Source organism: Austrofundulus limnaeus, unplaced genomic scaffold (genome assembly GCF_001266775.1).
Source record: "Austrofundulus limnaeus strain Quisiro unplaced genomic scaffold, Austrofundulus_limnaeus-1.0 Scaffold120, whole genome shotgun sequence".
NCBI lineage: Eukaryota > Metazoa > Chordata > Actinopteri > Cyprinodontiformes > Rivulidae > Austrofundulus > Austrofundulus limnaeus.
In genome coordinates this window covers 1,458,868-1,477,130 of record NW_013952522.1, presented here as the reverse complement: position 1 = coordinate 1,477,130, position 18,263 = coordinate 1,458,868, and the positions used below count along the sequence as shown (strand labels likewise).

At 40.5% G+C, this 18,263-nt stretch overlaps 2 protein-coding genes across 2 annotated transcripts; one reads left to right on the top strand and one right to left on the bottom strand.

The window, feature by feature from the left end:
• Nucleotides 1-1,644: 1,644 nt before the first annotated feature.
• LOC106522034 (uncharacterized) lies at nucleotides 1,645-2,840 on the bottom strand (the record flags this gene model as incomplete). The annotated part of the gene is given in 1 exon segment (XM_014014875.1): nucleotides 1,645-2,840. A coding segment is annotated over 1 exon segment (685 nt), but the record flags the coding sequence as incomplete, so codon positions are not given.
• A 916-nt stretch (nucleotides 2,841-3,756) lies between these two features.
• On the top strand, nucleotides 3,757-14,039 carry vamp5 (vesicle-associated membrane protein 5). Its single transcript, XM_014014965.1, has 3 exons — nucleotides 3,757-4,138; nucleotides 8,427-8,570; nucleotides 13,336-14,039. Exons 1-3 carry the CDS (start codon nucleotides 4,136-4,138, stop codon nucleotides 13,474-13,476), a joined length of 288 nt encoding a protein of 95 aa, XP_013870419.1. The 5' UTR covers nucleotides 3,757-4,135; the 3' UTR covers nucleotides 13,477-14,039.
• Nucleotides 14,040-18,263: the final 4,224 nt, after the last annotated feature.

The window sequence follows — 18,263 nt, the reverse complement described above, 5'->3', positions numbered from 1 at the left end:
GGTTAAGACCTGACAGCTGACCTCAGCACATGTTTCAGCAGTGAGAAGGGGGGTGGGGGAGTCAGTGACACAGACTCAATGCTCCCACAACATGCTGCACACTGCAGTCTGCGTCGGTGAATCATTGATATTCTGTGCAGTTTGGGGTTTTCCTGCTGCTTGGGGGAGATACAAGAGCAACAGTGAATGTGRGGCTGCCTTCAGCTGCAACTGTTGAGAAACTCAGAGAGGAAACAGAGTCTGTATGCAAGGAAGAGCCTGACGTCACATCACATGATAACTAACCACAGATGCTCATACATGTTCCATATCCTCTGCAAAGTGAGAAACAATAAAGAARGAGTCTTCATGCTGCAGCTTTAGGTTCTGCAACTACTAAATGTTTCATTTTAACCACCATCTGGACCCAGATCAGGACTCAACAAGGCTCTAGGGCAACATGTGGCTCTTTGCCTCCTCTGCAGTGGAGGCTTTGACCAAATGTATAATGGAAATGATTTTTATATTTTCACCAACAATAGGAAAAACTGATTCTATTCAGCATTCAAACTATTGTTCCCTGTGTAGCAGCACAAGTGTATAAGATTGTTTATTTGGTGCTCTGCCCTTTAAATTCACTTTTCTCACTGTGCAGACTGCAGAGTAACCAAACAGTGTCGACAACGCCACATTGGGAAATGCACCCAAAGAAAGAGGTTTCTAGTTTTCTTTAAAACAGAGGTTCTCAAATGTTTTGGGTCAGGGGACACCTTACAAAAGTGTAAAATTTCCAGGGACCCCCTCATAAACCTTATGCTGATTTAAAAATAATTTAAATCRTTTAAACCCCTAAATACCATGGAAATATGTTTGTTTTACACTGTTTTTACACTGTACCACACATAATGCTAAAAATAAAAACAAAAAACAAAATCAACAACTTAATGTAATTTTTTTGAGAACCCCCAAGCTACAGCTCATGGACCCCTAGGGGTCCTGGGACCCCAGTATTAGAACCTCTGCATTAAAAGACGTTTAGGACCAAATCCAATCCCATCAGAAAGGGGAGGGGAAGGTCWGCAGGGCTGAGGCCTACCAGCAGGAGAGGGCGGTCCAAACAGGGGAAACTGGTTCCTAAACTAAAACAAAAAAAGATAAGCAAGTCATTCTGAGGCACATGCATTGAATCGTGAAAGGAACCTAGCACCAACCACTCGCACAGACCAGAGTAGTCCCCCTGAAAGCCCTCAACCTGGACACAAGGAGGAGGTGTTAGGTTGTACAAAAAGCATTATATATGGAAAATAAATACAATTTAGAAAATTAAACAAGATTTACCAAAGAAAATTACAATGATTAGTTCATTTACCAGAATAAAAYCCCTTTGAAATTAAAACTAAATCAGATAAAGTAAACCCAACCACAGACACATCCACCTATTAAAATAAGAGCTCCACTTAAAAGAACCTAAAACTCTCAGGCTGCTATTAACAGCAAGGCATAAGGCCACACTGAATAAAACCCATATGAAACCAAAGGAAAAAGAAAAAAAATCCAAATCAAAGACAAAACCAAAGAAACAAAGCAAAAATTAAGAACCAAAGCAAAGCATCAGGGTCACTGAGCTGCAGTAACTTTACTGTCAGGCCCTCTGATTTACTATATCTAAACCAGAGAGCGCTTTCTGGCCCAGCTTGCCAGAGATTTCTGTTGTGCTATGATCACCTGGGGGGGAGGAGTTACTGACACACCCCAGCAAAAGCAGGAGACGCCACCAAGCAGTTGTTTTGCAATCAGTTGACCCTGCTGAGCAAATYAGCAACAAACCACGCTGAAAGTTTYGTGAGTCGCCGTGGGCGTKGCTCGTTTCCGCGGGCTTTGCAGCCWGCGGAATGGAGAAAACTTCGCCGTCCTGCTCGTAGTCGTCAGAATCGAGACTAACAGATTCCGCCTCGGAGTCAGTTTCCCTGCTAAWAAGGTTACTGAAAACCGGGAGGTCCGTCTRGTCTTGCTCCGGGCCCAGCAGTGGGGCGACAGCCTCGAGCTGGTCGCTCCAGCTGGCTCCGGTTGGAGGGTGCTCTTCCTTGTTGTTCGCCGTGAGCTCCACCTGTGGCGGGGGTTTGGTTACTCCTAGCACCGGGTCGACATCCGACAGGCTAGCTTGGCGCACCAGTCTGCGTCGGCAAGATTTGKGGGAGKGCGGTGCACAGTGCTCGCKGTTAGCTGGTGACACTAACGRGTCCTGGGCATGTTGCAGCCCCAGACACGAAGCGCAGACAGAGTAGGTATCTGCCCCAGCGATTAGGTTGCCGCATGTGCAGGTTCTAGTTGGTGGCTTAGCCCTGTCCATGGCGAGTACAGGTGGAAGCGTCCCGACGTGTTTCACTCGAAAAATTGCACCAAAAGGGGCAGCTGGTTTGGTGACCAGTTGCGGTTGCTGCTGTTTGATGACAGGCCAGCGGAAGAAAAACTCAGAAAACCAAAATACASTTATTGAGAAGCATTTGGCGACCAAGTTGTTAGCTCGCTCTGTGAACAGTTAAGCTAGCTCAATAATAGCTGTATATTCGTCTGAGAGTTGCTTCTGGGAGCGAGAAAAGGTGTTAGACTGAAGATCACCTACGTAACCGTCAGCCTTTATACTGGGAGGAGGTCCCCCCTCCCGGAGCTGAAGTCACTTTTCTGCCAGTCAAAGGACTGGAGTAATGAAATAGAGCTTCTGGGGGGACAGGCTGAGGGTGTGTCCCATAGTGAGATACCAGAACGAATGTTGAAAGAGAACCTAAGGAGTGTCTGCTTAGAGCTCTGCAGACCTTGATGACATAATGAGGCCTAATATAGCCCAAGTAGGGGTCTCTGCAGACGAGTGGGCGTGTCACAAGGAAAGACAATTCTAAAGCGACACACCTGATTTGACGGACTTTGTTAAAGGGACACACCTGACTGGACAAGAACAAAAGGGGRGTTACTGCACGGCACCACTTTTTCTGAAGAACCCTARTTGYGTCACATTTCTCCTGGTTAACCTTAGTGTTGGGGTCAGGGTCAGGCTGTAAAGACATCAAGCAGGATCTAAGGATACCGTCATGTATGCCTCGTAGCCCACAGTGTTTATGCTTTTGACACGCCCACTCTTGTGTCACGCCCACTTTGATTCTGCAGATAACCCCTTCTCAATATAGCACTACTATGYTTCAGCTGTGTTGAACCAGGGCAGCTCCTAAAACATGCAGAACATCAGCCCTCGAGAGCTGACTTTGGACACCATTGAACTTTTGGTTTTGCTACTTTTGCATTTTGGCTATATTTTAGCTGTTTTTAGACAATGTTGTGTTACTTTTACCCAGAATTCAACTACTTATAGCAATTGTGTTTTGTTATTTTAACATTTAGCTACATTTTAGCTGTTTTAGACAATATTTTATAACTTTTAAGATCAAGTTAGGTTTCAGCTACTTAATAGCTAGTTTTTTTAGCTGTAGTTTATTTTACGGTTGTGTTTTGCTACTTTTAGCTAGAGTTTAGCTACTTTTAGTTAGTGTTTTTCTACTTCTGGCTTTTAGTTAGCATTTATTTTATTTTTTAGCATTTAACTGGTAAATTCAGCCTTCACTCTGCATTTTCACAAAAGATGCATAATTTCTCTAGTTCACACTGTTACTGGGGGGGGGGGGATGAATTAAATAATTATACAAACAACCCTGGTCAATCTTGTTATCCTATTTTTGAAATAATGAATATAAGAATCATAAAATTCTCTATTTTTTTTTTCCTGAGTGAAGACTTAAAGTCAGGCCTTGAGTTAATGAGTAGATGAGGTAGGCTATTGTACTCTGCTTTCCTGTCAGGTTGAGGAGATAAATGTACAAGTTTCCGGGATTACCCTGAACGCCTCTCGATAAGTATGGTGATAAGGAGTCCTGCAGTGCACGCAGCTGCTGCCTGAAGAGAAAGTGACGGTTGGGGACGAGCAGAGGAAAACAAAGCGAACTGCGGGGCGGCGCGCTTTCTCATTTTATATAGGTTGGTGTAAAAGCCACGGAGAGAGTCTCCGCGTTTCCTGTTTTTAAAAAGTCCACTCCAGCCGACCTTTAAATGCTCCAAACTCACTGACTGACGGAGTTTCCAGTCGAGGACAGCCAGAGACGCGACAGTCATGGTGAGTCCAACCTGTCTRAACAGCTTGAACTAAAAACCAGGTGGAAAAGATGTTTCTGAGCGGAATGTTTATTTAAGTGTAGCCTTCTCAGTGTGCAGACTCCTGAGTGAGAGCCAGAGGGTTGAATGACCTTAAATTAGGTTAAAGTAATAAGAATTACAGGTCCTGCCGAGTGTTCACTTTTCTTCTGCGTTTGTTTTTCATTATAAATTAATTCAGTTCTATTTCTTCTTACATAAACTGTGACAAAAGTCAACACAGTGCATAACAATGAAAACAGATTATTTTTAAATAGTTTTATTTARTTATTAGTTAACATTTCTCCTTCTTGTGTCCTCATAAGTCACCTTTGAGACACAATAATCTAAACCCAGAGAGACACTGGACTCAAGCAGAACCATGGTTCCTAAAGTTGGCATGCAGATCAAATTAACTTTAGCGTATAGCATTTTTACACCCAACTGTTTAAAATAAATAAAAATAATGGTCATTAATTTATAAAAACTTATAAACAAGTGGACAAGGCTCTTTGTTAAATGTTTTATTATCAATGTTTATATATTTTTAGTATTATAATTGAGGCGACTTTAATTTTGTGGGTCAGAAGAGAGGTTTGGGCACCACGAAGTATTAATAAAGGTGAAACACCAGGTACCAGCATGTACACTGGAGGATGGAATGAGGGAAGGAAGGAAACGAGGAGGGAAACTGGAATGGGCAGCAAGTTCCTGGTTAAATTTTAAACACACTATTGTCTCCCTGCTTTTTGTTGTGCCCAGGATGAGATAAAAAGGCAGTCTCAGCATCCATTAATCACTTATCAGGCTTGGAAAAAAAACACCTTTTGCTCTTTTCAGATAAAATCACCAAAAAAGGGAGGATGTGGTATTTTCAGAATGAACTGTAGTGAACTAGATGCTGAGTTTTTTTTTCACTAGTTTCTGCTTCCTGTCACCTTCTGAGGTGCAGGTTTCCTGTCATGGCTCAGAGGGCAAACACTGAAGGAGAAAGCTGTCAGGAAACATATAACTCTGAGGTCAAATATCCTGCTCCGTGCGCTTGTTCTGTGCCATTTAAATAGTCTTCATGATGATCTTAAAAGACTGACTTTGTTTCACTAGAATCCTGACCTGCTTTACTTTACTTTCTATTTAAATGTAAATTACTTGAACAAGCAGGATGATTCAATTCCCTAAACACCCAAAGCAAAACTGTGTTTAGCAAACAAACCAGCTGGGTTTATGTAAAGTGGGTGTGTCATTTCCCCCCACTTGACAGCTAGTTATTTTTTTAATTTTTATTTTTTCAAACAGGCTGTGGGTTTTGTTTTCAGTTCTAAAAAACACGACAGAACTAGTTCTGTAATTTAGTGTTTTGTATCTGAGTTTCCTATTTTAAAAGACATTTGGAAATGAAAGTGGCAAGCTTGAGGCATACAGAGCAAACATTCATTTACTGTTCTGTAATCTTTCTGTTCTGTTTGCCTTACAACCTGGAACTTAATTGGATTTTGAATTTAATTAAAAGTATCAATTCTTCAAAACCAGGGGATAAATGTATTTAAAAGTTGAAAAGAAACTATATAAAACAGATGTTTTGCACGCACGTCCCTTGGCTTTTAAATCTTAACCAGCAGCTTCAGAAAACATACAATTAGACAAATTTGATGAGATCAAATTCATAGTTTTTGTCCATCAGGGACAACACCATGTTTGAGGCAAATCTACCACCTGTCTTGTGCTGAGAACTCAGTCTCTACAGTTAAAACGTGGTGGCAGCTTCAGGGTTGTTTTCACCTACAAGAACTGGGAAACTACTCAGAGTTAAAGGAAAGATAGATGGAGAAAAATACATTGAAATTCTTAAAGGAGACCAATTATGGGTCCTAGAAAATTTTATGGTATGTCTGTGGGCTATCCAGACCATGTTCATTCAATTTAATGCACAAAATAATTCTCAGATAATAAAACTTCCCATTTTCTAGTTCTGCCTGCTCTGACTTCTGTTCAGAAGAGCTGTTTATGTTAATGAGCTCTGTTGGTAACGCCCTCCAAAAATCTGTTGACATTAACTCCGCCCTCCAAAGCCAGCATTTACCTTAGCATGGCTAATAGCAGAAGCTCCGTTTTACAACCTCTGCTCTGCCCTCACTCTGTTCCACTCTGTTACCAGAGCAGGGAGCAGCAGCGGTGAAAATACCTCAGAAACTCGAACAAATAGGCTTTAACAAGGCTTTAATAAGCTAAACAATAGAGGTACATGAGAAAACGTGTTCATAACGAACAAAAATAAATAAATAATTAAATTGTGTCCGTGCCGGTCTCAAACCCTGGTCTCCAGCTCTCTGGTCCAACACTCTACCCATTGCCCTACTGGAGGCTTGTTGTGAAATGAGCTACACATTGCACAACAACACAGTGACGGCTTTTTATACTGAGGAGGTGGAGCCTCACCCGGGGGTTGCTAGGTAAGGGGCTGAACGCAGGTTCTGGTGGGTTGTCGTACGGCTTGTGACATCACAATATGACTGAAGTATAAAACTTGTCTTTAATACACATTAAAAATACATTTACTTACAGTAAATATGCCCCTGGGTACATTTTTTGGTCCTAGGACTGTTTTTTTTTTTTAAGAAGCACATACCCAAAGTTGAATAAAAAAAAACTTTAAAAAGTGAATTTTGCATAATAGGTCCCCTTTAAGTATTTTAACTAGAGCAGATTAAAGATGCTCAGGGTAGTCAAAAATGAGGTGGAATGTCCCTTTAACCATCTCCTGAATCTGAATCAGCTTTGTGTGGCAGGAATAAACATCAGCAAACTGATTTATTACCGAGGGAATATTGAAGACGATGCAAAACAGAAACTTTGTAGTTGGATTTAAAGAATCTTGAACCACAAAGAAGATTACTAAAGTAAGCTAATACAGTTTGTTTTTTGATATGAGGCAGGCGTCCATGTGTCGTGCTGTGCTTCAAGCTCAGCTGATTTTTTTCCCCTCTGACTGCTTCGTTTCGGAACACGTACCGGCTTCTCCATTGAAACACGGAAAGTAACCAGAGCGACYAAGAGAGTTTAGCCGCAGTGGAAGATTTATTTTCAACACATCCTTATCAGAGTTTGAGCGGGTCTGAGCCTTATCGGATCACGCCGCTGGCTAAAGGCGCTGACTCAGCTATGCACAAAGCTGTTTCTGTCGATGCAATGCGTGTGCGTTGTTAGCAGCAACGCTCACATGGGCTAATGTTCAAAGTAGTAACAAACTTTCGTTGTAGTGTTCACTGTTCCAAACCCTGACTCGCTGCAGGGGCGTGTTTCTGWGTGAGAGGCTTTTATGCCTGAACCGTAAGCATGTACCAAGTAATGTAAACGTGTACTGTTTTAACCAAGAGGAAAATTCAACTGCAGTATCCACCGTTCAACACATAGAGGGCAGCACTATAGCAGAATTAAACACATTTATACGGAAATGTCAAAATTAGCACAGAAATACAAAGATAATGCACTTAAGACACAATTCAGACAGTTTATCTACTGTACATAAAAAGTTGATTTGAAGTTATTTTTTTATTATTTTATTATTTTATTTTTTTATTTTGGAGATTTATTCATTTATTCATGTCACTTAAAACAAAAAAGTTTACATTACAGAAAATACAAAACTTATATCACAAAATAAAATGAAAGGCAGCAGAACGAAGAAAAAATCTTTTATCTGCCCCTTTTTACAAAGAAAAAAAGAAGAAAAAATATCAATACTCTTCTAGTTACAAAAATACAGCAAAACAGAAACAACAACAAATAAAACTTACATAAATATCCCTTATTCTAATATACAGTATATTTGTTCAATAAACCAAGTTTAATCATTCTTTTAAACACAAACAATGATCTAGCATTTCTAACGTCACTCAGAGCATTCCACAATTTCACTCCCTGTATCAACGTACACCGTTCCCTTAAACTCGTTCGAAATCTGTGCTTCACAAATACTTCATTTCCCTTTAAATTATAAGAGCTTTCTCTTTTAACAAAATTTAACTGTATATTCAAAGGTAGCATGTTTTTATGAGCCTTAAACATAAGCTGTAGAATACTGTAATCAACCAACTCATGAAGTTTTAATAATAATAATTAATTTACTCCAACAAATGATACAAAAACCTGTTTATCCCAAAACATGGCAACCATCACAACTTGTCTGAACATTAACCCCTTTTTACATCACTGTTCCAGCAAAGTCAGACAAACTAATACAATGAATTCACTTTTYTGCTGACCCTTTACAGGAGAATGGGAAGAGCCGCTTGCAGCAGGCACAGGAGGAGGCAGAGGAGGTGAAGGAGATCATGCTGGACAACATGAACAAAGCTGATGAGAGAACCGGCAAACTGACCGATTTGGAGGATCGGGCTGAAGAGCTGATGGAAAAGGTAGCAGTCCAAGGTGCTCTTCGGGTGGGCAAAGATCATGATCCCCCCCCCAGGCTATGTTGGGTTGTTTGTCTAAGAGTCTGAGGTGTATCTTTTACTGTGAACTCCCGGAGCTTATTGCCAACGGAATTTAAGCTAAAAGATGTCACGTTGATATCCAAAAATACCTTTTAGGTGGAGCTGGAGAGGAAAACAAATGAACACTTTACATCCTGATTGTGTTAAATAGTGCTATGTTTAGAAAGGTATTTCCTATTGTTTCCAAAGATGAATGAAGCAGGCTGGTGTCCCTGGGTACGACAGTAAGTTCAGGACATGCCACGAGGCCAATGTATGTCCGGGGGTCAACGCTGAGGTCACATCGTTCCCACGTTGCCATGCTTGTCTGTGTTACTCAACACTGTATAGCTATAGCTTGCACAGAGCAAAGGAAAAGCCATAAAAGCAAAGTATCAAAATTTAACATCAAGAAATAGTTGAATTTCAGTTTTCCACAGATTGAGTTGGGATTGAACAAACTAGAAGAGCACATGTTGATATAAATTATAGAGCTCACAGGAGTAACRAGAAGTGGTAACACTGGAAGAACTGACTGACAACATGGTTCATTAAACAAAAGACATCACTGGTGCATCACTGGAAGAATTTGTAGCAATAGGGAAGTTCATGAGTCATGTGTGAATTGATGTTTATCTCAGGTAAAGTTTGACTGAAACAACCATCAGCAAATCCAGTGAAGAGATCAAACTCTTATTAAACTGTTGGCTTTCATTGTTTCCACTAAGACAACTGTCCTGGCAGTTTCAGCTCAACACAAGTTAAACTAAATCAGCGGTGGTGGGCAGCACTAATTCAAAAGATAGTTGTGCAAGTTCTAAAGTGCTTATGTTCAATAAATCTTAGTGGAAGCGAATTCTAAAGCACAAAATTGACTCAGAGTTCACCAGAGTTCACCAGAATCGTAGGCGTGCTGTACTGGCTTCTGCCTGGAACCATCAGAGAGMAGGTACAAACTGCACGGCTGAGCGCAGTTCTGTGTGGTTCTGAGTGGTTGGAAACAATGTAGGGGACTAGTGTCCACCACTGTAAATCAGTCACATTAACAGACCAACATGTAACACAAAACCTAACACAAAATACTTGAAAGCTGCTTGTAAGACTCAGACTGTAAGGACCAAGACAACAGTTTGGCTTCAGTTCTAAACAATATGTCTGCAGGAAACCAGGCACCTTATGTCATCTGCAGAACCATCCCAGTGGAGCATGATGGTGGCAGCATCATGGTGTGGGGTGTTTTTAAGCAGAAGACAGTTTAAAGGATAGCTATCCTTGATGAAAACAGGTTTCCACAGAGCTCAGGACCTCAGACTGGGCTGAAGGTTCACCTTCTAACATGACCCAAAACYGAGAAGACAACTCTGAATGTCCTAAAGTGGCCCAGCCTGAGTCTCGACTTGAACCTATCAAACATCTCTGGAGGGACATGAAAATGGTACCATCTAATCAGACAAAGATTAGGAAAAAAGAGCTAAAAAGATATTTGAAACTGTAATTAAAACCATTTTAAGGTGGTTTAGATCAGTACTAAGAGGTCTGAATGATTCTGTATATATAATTGTTTCTCCAAAGTTTCAAATATAATATGTCTTTTGCTTTGTCTTTGTGGGCTACTCACTGTAGGTTATTGAGAAAAAATAAATGTAAACATCTGTGGGATCAGGTTGCAACAGAACAAAAAGTGAATAATGTCTGAATATTTTGAAGCTGTACAACTTACTTTTTTACAATTCTGAGATATTTTACTGCAACATTTAGTCCTTTCTGCGTGTTGGACTGCAAATGTTGAGAAGAATAATGAAGCTGAAAAGGTTTGKGCTGAAGCTTCTGCTGTCTGATTTTATTCCAGTAGTTTCAGCTGGCTCTATTCACTGTTTTATTTGACTCTTTAGCTTCAGATGAGTTTTTATTGCAGACCTAAAGGTTCAAATTTGCAACTACGGTAAGTTTAATCTGAAAAAAACTAACCTACAAGCGTTGTTAGATTAGCAGGTCATTACAAATGAAATAATTTCTRTGTTGTATTTCATATCACTACACTGTTTTGATTGTTGTTTTATCTGCTTGTTCCAGTACCTTTTTAAAAGCAGGGCTTCTCAAATCTTTTGAGTCTGAGGACCCCCTACAGGGGAGATACATTTCCAAGAACTCCCTCAAAAACCTCYTGTGMATTAAAATTATTTACTGCTATTTTAACCCTTACATGCCATGAGAATGTTTTTTGTATTTTGGTTAAGTCTGTTTTTTACTGGATTACTAGTTGTTTTACTTGGTCTCTGTGTGCATACATGCATTTTATGGCATAATTGTAAGTTATTTGTTTATTTTGGGGACCCCCTTGCTATAGCTTATGGACCCCTGGGGATCTTGGGACCCCAGTTTTAAAAACCCTGCRTTGAAGCAACAGTTTATAAAGAAAGATGTTTAAATAAATGATTAAAAAAACAGGAGGCTCTCAGAAATTGTTGTATGAACTCATGTGAACCTCTCGTTTTCTGAACACATTCTGGTTTTAAAAAAAAAAATCAAGAATTGCAGCTTTGAGTTAAATCTACCACATGGAGTTTTAGACCAATCCTGATTTGAATGCTGAACTTTAGTTAGGTCTCTTTAAACCCGAGTGATGTGAAAGTGTGTGCCTCTTGAATTAAAATCTCCAGGATCAGCCCATCTGTTTTTGTCCCTCTGAAACTCTGTCCTCAGATCAGCAGGGAAATGTGGAAATGTTGTGTTGCACGTGTTGACCTTGTGTTGAGTTATGTGATCCTTTGAGCTCATTGAGTATTGATGTAGCTGATTTGAAACGTCCTGCTGGCAAAGTTCATCATCCAAAGTTTTTAACTTACATTTATGAGTCAGGTTTTCACAGTAAATTTGAAGTCATTTAAATTTAATACTCTGTTCACAGGATTTTTTTTTTTCATGTGAAATCTGTCAGTTCAGGGTTTCTCTTTCCAACTTGTTCAAATGGATAAAATGCTCTCTTTAATCAAGAGCAGATTGTTAAAATGCTTCTTTGTGGGAGTGTTTGTTTTACTTAAGATTTCCCGTCAGATGATTATTTGTTTCTGGACTCAACAGATCACTAAGCCAGCATGGATAATGTAAACCAGCAAGTATGACGTAGTTTTAATGATGCAGGTTTTTTAAAATGAAAAGCTCAGTGTTTTTAAGGAGAAAAATAGGATTTATTTGAACTGTTCTTTCTCAGAGTGGAATGATTACAAAATGTATAACTTGAATGATTTAAAACAAGGTGGAACTCGATGCCAAAGCATGGACTGGTGTGCCTCCGCCTGTCCRAGACTTGTCTGCATTTAAAGCACTGGGCATGCAGTTACCTGTTGACCTCTATTTTTGGACCTAAATATTCTAAGAAGTATGTAACTGTATCAACAATGTCTAAACATGACTTCCTCTTTAATATTTACCACATCATTAACTTCATTGACCAGCCACTTATGTTCAAAATACGGGGCTTTAAGGAACAAATATGACTTTACCTGACCTTCAACTTTGACCTTTGACCTCAAAATGTTTTCAGACCTCCGTTGGGCCAAGGACAATTATGTTAATTTTGACTGCAATCAATAGCTCTGTTCAGGAGATACCAGGTGTCCATCACTGTCTGTGTTCACTGCAACACACAAACGGACAAAAAGTTAACAGGACTTGACTTTGTCCAACTTTTTGTCATGTTTGTTCATTCAAGAATTTTCTGCTCTACTCACTGAAAACTTCAGGTCAATGAATGTTTGTGTCTTTGCTTCATTTTTATCCTTTATGGATTAAAGAAAATCCTCAATATATTCAAACATGTTCACCAAATTCTTGTTTTTACATTGTGTAATAGTTCCACCCTGGAAAAAGAACTGTTCAAATAAAAACTGAAACCCTCCAAATTACTGCCATACTTTGACTGTCATGGTGAGGGGATGTAAACCACTGACCCCATCTGAAGACATGTTGCACATTTAAAAACATCTCTTTTAAGGTCAAGTGTCCCTTTTTTACTTTCTACAAATTCTGTTGCAACTGATGATTTCAAGTACAAAGTACTCTGTGTAGTAGACATTGTATCATCACAACACAATATCATTGATAATCATTAATAAATAAACAAGTTTTTACTTTTATAACTGGGGTGACCCATGTTGTAGAAAGTGTGTAGCTCCCACTAGTAAATTGGTAACCATAAAGCTGGATTTCCTCCTTTTGATCAGTGCCTTAAGAAATGTTTTTGTACTATATGGTTTTACAGTGACCCTCATTGATCAACTCTCTAACAAGCACTAAAAAATGTTGAGGGCATAATAAAAGGAGGAGGTGGGAAGAACTGAGTTCTAACCACGAACACATGAGTAAAACAAGCATACCCTCAGCATCATGTGATTATTGGTCAAGGAAATCTTAAAAGTTTTTCTCAGCTATCTAAGAGTAAACAATGGAAATCCCAGAAGAGAGGTTTCAAAAGTTCACGGGATTCAAAATAGACCACATGACATTTTTACATGAATAGTATATCAGAGCGCAGAGGTGATACTGAATGTGAACAAGGACACACGTTTGAGTAAATGAGGAGCATTTGAAGAGAGAACAGTATGAACTGTAAGAAATGCATGTTTGGCATCTCAGTTAAACATTGCTTAAATGTCCAAAAAGTGATCTCCACTCATTTTCTTTTCTTTTTTTTTTTTCTTTCCTCTAGGGTAAAGTTTTTGAGAAGACTACCCTGAAAGTGAAGCAACAGAAAAGATGGGACAACATGAAGATGAAAATCATTTTTATCAGTGTCGGAGTGGTAGCAGGAATCATCATCTTGACACTTATAATTTATTACAGTCTTTGACGGCCAATGAAAACAGAATCTCCGTGACAATTGAAAGGGAAAAGACTGCAGGACATGAAACAAAAGGTGAAGGTCAAGGAAGTGAGGAACCGTCACTGTGGGATTCCAGCAGTTTGTCTGAGCTGCTCAGACAGCAATACTTATACGTTAAGAGATATTTATAGGAGGATTACTGCTTTTAACTGGTTTAAAACTTCAGGTGATATGGTACCATTTATTGTTTGTCTCCTTCCTTTTTGTTCCTGTTTTTACAGGTCTTTTCATAGTGCACATTCGAAGGTGGAAACTGCATGTAGGATTTAAGCGTTTAAAGGTTTTACTGGCCCCTTTTTTTGAATCCATGTAAATAAGWCCTCTAGCATCAGCCTTTTTTGTAGCAAAGCCATGAATTAAAAATATTTGAAGCACATACCGATGGATTCATTTTCAGGAAGAATGTATTGGACTACAAGAGATAAGCTGAAACTTTTGCCACATCTTTTCATAGTTTTTACGCTTTGAATAGGAGAAAAAAACGTGTAATAAAACATTTTTGCATATTAAAGCTTGTTTTTAATGTTTTATTCTTGGGTGACTTATTTGAATATCAGRTTTTTCATTCTTTCACACATAAATTGCATCTTCCTAAAACACAGCAGCCCCTGGCAAACACAATGGAATCACCTAGGGTTTTCTTACAAAAATACATCACAGACATGCCACAGTTATTCTTTTCAAAGATTCCGACCTTCTGGCATTAATAAACAAAAAAGAAATGTAATTGTTATGGTCAGTTACAATTGCATTTTTTGAACAAGTAGAGGGAAAAAAAATAATGGAGATGACAGATAAATCAAGACTACAGATAAATCAATCTTTTACAATCTTTTGCTTTTACTCTGACAGGACGAAGGTTGTGAAAGACCTCAGCCATCCCAACAATGGACTGCTCTCCCTCAGGGAACCACTTCAGAACCCTGAGGCAAACCACTGAAAGAATGTGGAGGAGCTTCTTTCCACGTGCAGTCAGTGTTCTAAACATAGACACAGTCTAACATTCAAACTCATAAAACACAAAACTAGACTGCAGCTAACAAAACCACAAATTAAAATAAGGGAACAGTAACAACTATCCTCTCATATTGGAGAATAATAATATTCATCTGTGCATTACCTGTACAGTTAAAAGGAAAAAATAACATGTTATATATTGCAGGATATTTAACTTATATTACACAGTAAATGTGTTTTTGTGCTATTTCTTAAAAATTTGCATGTTCTGCATTTCAATTATTGCTTTGTTTACATTTTAACTTTTAAACTTATCTATTTAGCCCTTGTGTGTGTAGATCTGTTGAGAGGGACAAGATGAAGGAGGAGGAGATGGAGTCTTCTGGAGTGAGTGGGGGTGAGGATGGTGTGAGGTCCTGATGCTCTGAGATGTGGGGGGTTGAAGGTGCGAAGTCCTGTGAAGAGAAGCCAGCAGAGGGTGGGGTTGGCAGCAGAGGGGACTGGGCTGGGGGAGGGGTGGGTGACCGATCAAACCTGTTAAAATGCTGGTTCAAGTCGTTCACCCACCCCAAGTCCCCCACACCCTGGGGGTTTGGTTTGTGGCCTGACATTGTTTTCAGACTCCTCCAAACACCACTGATGTCACTCTGCTGCAGTTGATCCTCCATCTTTCTCCATGGTATTTTTTTCCATCCCTGATCTTCCTCCTCAGCTCCTTCTGCACAGCTCCCAGCTCCTCCTTGTTTCCTGATTGAAAGGCTCTCTTCTTCTCCTTGAGAAGAGCCTTTATTTCAGGGTTGATCCAGGGTTTGTTGTTGGAGAAACACCATACTGTCCGGTGGGTACAGTGTTCTCCACACAGAAGTTAATGTAGTCCGTGACACGGTCCGTGATGCTGTCAGTATCATCCCCATGAGGCGCACAGAGTTCTTCCCACACAGTGGAGCTGAAGCAGTCCCTCAGAGCCTCTTCAGTCTCCTCAGACCATCTCTTCACTGTGCGTCACAACTGGTTCTCGGTGTACGAGGGGTTCTGTGACAGGCTGGAGATGAACCACATTGTGGTCTGAGCCCCCCAGGGGAGGGAGAGGTGATGACCTATGTGTGTTTTTTGTGTTGGCATACAGTTGATCCAGAGTTCTGTTATCTCTGGCGTGGCAGGTGCTAGGTGAAGGTGGGGAGAGTGGAGGACAGGGAGACATGATTAAAATTCCCCGAGATCAGGAAGAGGGCCTGTGGGTGTGTTTGGAGTCTGCTGGTGATTGAATGGAGAGCATCACATGCTGCAGAGGTGGCAGTTACTGGCTACAACTCAACAGTCAGTAAAACTCTTATTTTGACTTTTAATATTATTTCTGTATTATTTATTTCAAATTTAGTCAGTCGTACACTTAGTACTTTTCAGTGTTTATAAGAGGATGTAATAAAACACTGTTTAGTCAAATTAAACATGAAAGGTCAACGTTAACTACAAATGGCCCTCTGAGGGGCACCATAATGCTCATGTGGGCCTCTGTGAAAATGAGTTTGACACCCCTGCATTAGAGGAACAACTCCCCTAACCACAAAGCCACATGCTACCCCAAGTTATTAAAAAACAGAGGCAGGGCAACAAGCAGCATTGTAATATTATGATTTCAGTTTTTTCCCTCAAATTTGAGCGATTCCACATTTTATACCTTTACTTGGTCTAAAAATAATAAAGCAACTGACTACAACAAGCATGTTTATTTCATTTTTAATTGTAAATTTTTTTGATGGTAGAAGTTTTGGGTTTTGAAAAATAATAGTTCTGTGATTTATTTATTTATTTGATTTCATTTCATTTCACAATTGAAAGTTAATCCTCCAAGTGTGATTTCAAAATTTTCCCAATGGTTGAGGAAGAAATTAGTCACATACAGTATAAATAAAGAGTGACATCTAGTGGTCAAGACGTTTACTGTATCTGAATTAAAATGTCTTTACACTACTTTGCATTTGGAAAAAMAGAGGATATTTTACCAAATGTAGAGATTCCTATTCTAAAAGAGATTTAAAGAAGCATAAAATAGGAAAATAAACAGGATATTTTCCACTATACCATCCAGAATGTACTCTTCTTAATGGCAGGAGAATAACATGAGTAGATCCACCCAGAGCTGAGACTGAGCTATAGCTGCTGAAGCATACGAGAGAAGGAGGCATCCCGAAGAAGAAACCTGAAGAATCCTGAAGAAGAAACCCCTAATGAAGAACTACGTCTTGGGCAGCAGAACCCAGTGTGCAAGAGGAGGAATCATTGGAAAGATAAACCTTTGTATGACATGCACCAKTGGCTGACTGAGGAACTGACTGATTTCAACAAATCCTTGGCTGCAGAGGACTGGACTGAAGGACAGCATAGAGGGACTAATCGTGGCAACACAAGACCCTCAACACATGAACAACAGAGGCAGGGGTCTACAGTACAAAGCAGGACCAAGATATTCATGGCTGGCTGTCAGGCAGGCAGGCTGAAGGAAGGAAGGCAGACTCAAGGAAGGAAGGAAGGAAGGAAGGCAGGCTCAAGGAAGGAAGGAAGGAAGGCAGGCTCAAGGAAGGAAGGAAGGAAGGCAGACTCAAGAAAGGAAGGAAGGCAGGCTCAAGGAAGGAAGGAAGGCAGGCTCAAGGAAGGAAGGAAGGAAGGCAGGCACAAGGAAGGAAGGAAGGAAAGGAAGGAAGGAAGGAAGGAAGAAAGGAAGGAAGGCGGAAGGAAGGAAGGCAAGGCAGGCAGGCAGGCAGGAAGGAAGGCAGACTCAAGGAAGGAAGGAAGGAAGGCTCAAGGAAGGCAGGCTCAAGGAAAGAAGGAAGGCAGGCTCAAGGAAGGAAGGAAGGCAGGCTCAAGGAAGGAAAAGCAGACTCAAGGAAGGAAGGAAGGAAGGCTCAAGGAAGGAAGGATGGCAGGCTCAAGGAAGGAAAAGCAGACTCAAGGAAGGAAGGAAGGAAGGAAGGCAGGCTCAAGGAAGGAAGAAAGGCAGGCTCAAGGAAGGAAGGAAGGCAGGCTCAAGGAAGGAAGGAAGGCAGGCTCAAGGAAGGAAGGAAAGCAGTATCAAGGAAGGAAGGAAGGCTCAAGGAAAGAAGGAAGGAAGGCTCAAAGAAGGAAGGAAGGAAGACTCAAGGAAAGAAGGAAGGAATGATCAAGGAAGGAAGGAAGGAAGGAAGGAAGGAAGGAAGGAAGGAAGGAAGGATCAAGGAAGGAAGGAAGGCAGGCTCAAGGAAAGAAGGAAGTAAGGCTCAAGGAAGGAAAGAAGGAAGGATCAAGGAAGGAAGGATCAAAGAAGGAAGGAAGGCAGGCTCAAGGAAGGAAGGAAGGCAGGCTCAAGGAAGGAAGGAAGGATCAAGGTAGGAAGGAAAGAAGGAAGGATCAAGGAAGGAAGGATCAAGGAAGGAAGGAAGACTTAAGGAAGGGAGGAAGGATCAAGGAAGGATCAAGGAAGGAAAGAAGGAAGGATCAAGGAAGGAAGGATCAAGGAAGGAAGGAAGGCAGGCTCAAGGAAGGAAGGAAGGATCAAGGTAGGAAGGAAAGAAGGAAGGATAAAGGAAGGAAGGATCAAGGAAGGAAGGAAGACTTAAGGAAGGGAGGAAGGATCAAGGAAGGATCAAGGAAGGAAAGAAGGAAGGATCAAGGAAGGAAGGATCATGGAAGGAAGGAAGGATAAAGGAAGGAAGTAAGGAAGGATCAAGGAAGGAAGGAAGGATCAAGGAAGGAAGGCAGGATCAAGGAAGGAAGGAAGGAAGGATCAAGGAAGGAAGGAAGGCAGGCTCAAGGAAGGAAGG

Excerpts from the sequence above, each read along its gene's own strand:
- vamp5 (XM_014014965.1), top strand. Across the intron at positions 8,571-13,335 it reads CTGAAGAGCTGATGGAAAAG|GGTAAAGTTTTTGAGAAGAC; the intron begins GTAGCAGTCCAA and ends TCTTTCCTCTAG.